General features: G+C 40.5%; 1 protein-coding gene across 3 annotated transcripts in view; it reads right to left on the bottom strand.

Moving 5' to 3' along the window:
* nqo1 (NAD(P)H dehydrogenase, quinone 1) overlaps nucleotides 1–4,954 on the bottom strand; it is a 12,505-nt gene that overhangs the window by 7,439 nt on the left and 112 nt on the right. For 2 of the 3 annotated variants that reach the window (XM_032518481.1, XM_032518472.1), the window contains exons 1-2: nucleotides 4,412–4,954; nucleotides 2,083–2,250 (exon numbers count right to left, since the gene is read on the bottom strand). The exon at nucleotides 4,412–4,954 is cut by the window's right edge and continues 112 nt beyond it. In XM_032518481.1, the coding sequence (XP_032374372.1) occupies nucleotides 2,083–2,250; nucleotides 4,412–4,415 (172 nt within the window). In that variant the 5' untranslated portion in view covers nucleotides 4,416–4,954. The remainder of the gene's footprint in view (nucleotides 1–2,082; nucleotides 2,251–4,411) is intronic. The other variant, XR_004332426.1, reaches the window with a different exon arrangement.

Below are 4,954 nucleotides of genomic sequence, written 5' to 3'. Positions count from 1 at the left end.
ACTCAGTTCAAGAACTGGTTTTCAGCCGGTTCCTGTTCTGCAGAAACACAAAACCTAGCTACAGCACGTCGAGACAGACATTTGTACATACAATTCAATACATGAACAATTAATGCGTGCAAGTGTGACTGTTGAGAAGGAGCTGTTTGCCTTTTTGAAATATGTGATGGATGAGAGACTTCTGATTGGATATGGACATATCTTTATATGTCTATGGTCAGCAGCATAGACTTATAAAGATATGGATATATCTTTATAAGATATATCCATATCTTTAAAAGATTTGGATATATCTTATAAAGATATATCCATATCTTTATAAGATATATCCATATATTTAAAAGATTTGGATATATCTTATAAAGATATATCCATATCTTTATAATATATATCCATACATTTAAAAGATTTGGATATATCTTATAAAGATACAGATATATCTTTATATGTCTATGGTCAGCAGCATAGACATATAAAGATATGGATATATCTTTATGATATATCCAAATCTTATAAATATATGGATATATCTTATAAAGATATGGATATATCTTTATAAGATATGGATATATCTTTATATGTCTATGGTCAGCAGCATAGACATTTAAAGATATGGATATATCTTATATCTTATAAAGATATCTAAATATCTTTATAAATCTATGCTGCTGACCATAGATTTATAAAGATATTTACATATCTTTATAAGTCTATGCTGCTGACCATAGACATATAAAGATATATCCATATCTTTATATGTCTATGGTCAGCAGAGGGCGCGCTGCCATTTGTCATTCTCTACTTTGGATGTCTGCGCCATAGACTGTGTATAAACTTAATATTAATATTATTATATAATATTAATATTAATGGTCGATGGTCTGCGCAAACGACAATGGAAAGTTCTGTTCTCCTTGGAGGAGGCGAACGGGTTTCACTAAAAGATGATGACACGTCTGGATAGGACATGCAGGATATTTCAGGTGCTGTCATTGTTCAATATGTAACATATTACACAATATATAAGTAGCTAACATTTAGTTTAGCACGTACGGAGATGTTGAGACTACTTACGATCGCTTCGGGGTCACGAAAAAAAACTGTGCAAAATTGAGAAATGAGACGTATGCACACGTATTTTATTTTCCGGTTCCCATCAATAAATTTTTATTTCTCGTTTTTTAATATCAAAACAAAAAACGGGTTGTTTTCCATGTTCACTAATGGGAATTGGGAAACTGGCTGTTTTTCGTTGTGTTTTTTTTTTCATTTCAAAATCAGATGGCCGCCGAGTACACGGACCGACCTCTGAGGGGTCACACCTTGACACCTAGCTACACAATCTGTCCAATCAGAGTTGTGTTGATTTACGTCTTCAATAGGAACCAATGGGCTTGGAGCTGAGAGCCACAGACAGGAAGTCAGACAGCATCGAGAGACACATCATCGGGGTCTTCGGGGGATTTGTCGACAGAATCAAAACAGCAGCTTTATCCTTTAGCTGTAGCTTTTTTTTTTAAGGACAAGGCCGAATTGAACTGAACTCTCTGTAACAACAACACAGGCAGTCCGCCGCCTCACACCTCACCACACACACACACACAGACCCACACACACACACAGACCCACATACACACACAGACCCACATACACACATACATACCTACCCCCCTCCAAACTGACTGCCTCGTGTACCTTTCTTCGTGTTTTTCCCCCCCCCGGACCCCAGTCACCTCAAAAAATCCCTTCATGTGGCCACATGCACTGTGTGTTGTCCTGTGCATTATTATCACCGTTGTTATCACTGTGTTTTGTGTGTTTTTTGTAGTGTATTCTTGTTTTTTCTCCTTCTCATGCTGTAACGGATGCTGGTAACTTTAATTTCCTCGCGGGAGTCATCCCAAATAAATAATAAAGCTAAGTCTAAATCTAAGTCTAAATCTAAGTCTAAATCTAAATCTAAGTCTAAGTCTAAGTCTAAGTCTAAGTCTAAGTCTAAGTCGTATCCTTTAACTGACAGAAACTAAATATCCATAAAGTATCATACGGGACCTTTTGAAGCTCATGTGAGAACACTGGTACCGATTATGTCGTCCTGGGTGGCGCTGGCTCTGAAGTCCATGGCGTACAGGTCTGACAGGAGGACCCGGTAGCCCTGGGCCGCCAGCTCCTGCATCGCAACGTCACGCGCCGCCGCGTTGAACGATGCCGGACTCTGGTGGGCGTACACGATCAGGGCCGTCTTCTGAGCTGTGTACACACACACATAAACACAGATACACACACACATGGAGGAACACACACACACGTACAGACACACGCACACACATACATACGCACAGATACACACACACACACAAACACACACACACACACACAACACACATACACAAGCACACACATGAGGAACAACACACACAAAACTAACTCACACACACAAACACACACACAGATAACACACCACACAACACACACACACACCACATAGAGGAACACACACACACACACAATCACACACACACACATAGAGGAAAACACACACACACACAACATACCAATCACACACACAGACACACACAGATACACACACAACACCACAAACCACACACACACAAAACCACACACATAGAGGAAACACACACACACACACATATAACACACACACACACACACACACATAGAGGAACACACAAAACACACACACACAGACACACACACAGATGCAAACACCACACACACAACACACCACACACACACCACACAGAGAACAACACACACACACACTATTATACACAAAACACACACCCACCACACACACACCGACACACACACACACACAGATAACACACCACACACCACACAACACACATAACACCACAGAAACACACAGACACCACACCACACACCACACGCACCACACACACACATTGGAACACACAACACATAGGATTGGGAGGAACACACAAAAACAATCGACGACACATACAGAGGAACACAAAAAAACCACACACACACACAAGTAGAGGAACACACAAAAACCACACACAGAGGAACACACACAAACATACACATAGAGGAACACAAGCGTACACACATACACACACAACACACACACACACACACACACACACACACACACACACACACAGATACACACACACAGTAAGATATAAGACAACACTTTGTGATATCATTTTCTAATCAATAATCTTTAATAAATGTTTTAGAAGTTGGAACTTCTAAAACATTTAACCCTTGTGTTGTCTTCCTGTCAACCATGGTCACTTTTTTCACCATTATCATCACTTTTCCCAACACTTTTGTCACCTTTTCAATGTTGTGGGTGCTTTTGTTTTTACGTTTTAGGAGTCTTTTCCAAAGGTTTTTGATATATTTAATGTTGTCTTACTTTCGAAACAAAAAATTCACTGAAAAACGGGTCAATTTGACCCAAGGACAAAGTGAAGGTTATAGGCGCCTTTCTCGGCACTTAAGGACGCCGCACAGGGTATTCGTATATTAAAAACAGCACAACAAATACTATACAACAGCAAAACAAATACTATACAACAGCACAACAAATACTATGCAGCAGCAAAACAACGGAAAAGGCAGAGCAGTAGACATTTAAGTGGAACAGGTAGTTTTAAACAGATGTGTTTTGAGTTGAGAGTTGAAATGAGGGAATGAACCACTTGCTCAGACCAGTTGGTGAACGAATCCTGTATTCATACATAGAAAAACTCTTTTTTTTTTACAATCACCAAATAAGAATGAGACAATTATACACTGGACCATTTGAGAGAAACAGGTAAAAGAGCCGAGATACCAACATGTCCAGGTCAGATGTTACACACATAACGCATAAAAACATGCGAAAAACACTACATCTTTACTATGGTAAAACTGCATTCTTGCTGCTCACAGAAAGTAATGGAGGTGAAAGTACTGGAAACACCACATTCATTAGTATTTAAAGATGATGCAGACATCCAGTTTTGAGGCAGGATCAGTCACACTAGTCTTTGCTACTGTTATGTAACTTTAGTTGTTTTATTTTCCAGTAATTCCATAAATTACAAGAGAAAAAATACGACACTGAAGCATTCCTTCTTCTTTACCTTACTTAAAAATTGGTGTATTGCAAAATCTATATCTTTTCTTTTGAGTAGTGTGAAGTCACTCAAATTGTTCAAACTAAATATGAGAAGTTTGTGATTTCTGTACTGGTGTTTGACGCTAGTTAACACATTAAAGATTAAAGAATAAGTCGTACTTACATCTAAAAATTTAGCATTTGAGCTACTTGTTAACCTGCCACTAGACTCTTGAAAAGTAGCCAGATTTGCACAGAGTTTTGTAAACAAACAGATTTATAGGAAGTAAAAACAGTGAAGGAGTTGAGTCTTACCCATGCTGTGTGTCTGCTGCAGCCGTCTGACTGTAGACCTGGTCCCTAGAGGGCTCTTATATACCCTGCAGCCGTCTGCTGTAGACCTGTAGCCGTCTGCTGTAGACCTGGTTCCTAGGTGCTCTTATATACCCTGCAGCCGTCTGACTGTAGACCTGGTTCCTAGGGCGCTCCATATACCCTGCACCGTCGGCTGTAGAACGGTCTAGGGGCTCTTATATCCCCAGCCCGTCTGACTGTAGACGCTGTAGCCGTCTGCTGTAGACCTGGTTCCTAGTGCTCTTATATACCCTGCAGCCGTCTGCTGTACCTTTCCTGGGCTCTTATATACCCTGCAGCCGTCTGCTGTATCCTGGTTCCTGGGGGCTCTTATTACCCTTCAGCCGCCTTCTGACTGTAGCCTGTACCGTCTGCTGTAGACCTGGTTCCTAGGTGCTCTTATATACCCTGCAGCCGTCTGCTGTAGACCTGGTTCCTAGGGGGCTCTTATATACCCTGCAGCCGTCTGCTGTATACCTGGTTCCTGGGGGCTCTTATATACCC

Source organism: Etheostoma spectabile, chromosome 1 (assembly GCF_008692095.1).
Source record: "Etheostoma spectabile isolate EspeVRDwgs_2016 chromosome 1, UIUC_Espe_1.0, whole genome shotgun sequence".
NCBI lineage: Eukaryota > Metazoa > Chordata > Actinopteri > Perciformes > Percidae > Etheostoma > Etheostoma spectabile.
This window is presented reverse-complemented; position numbering and strand designations above follow the sequence as displayed.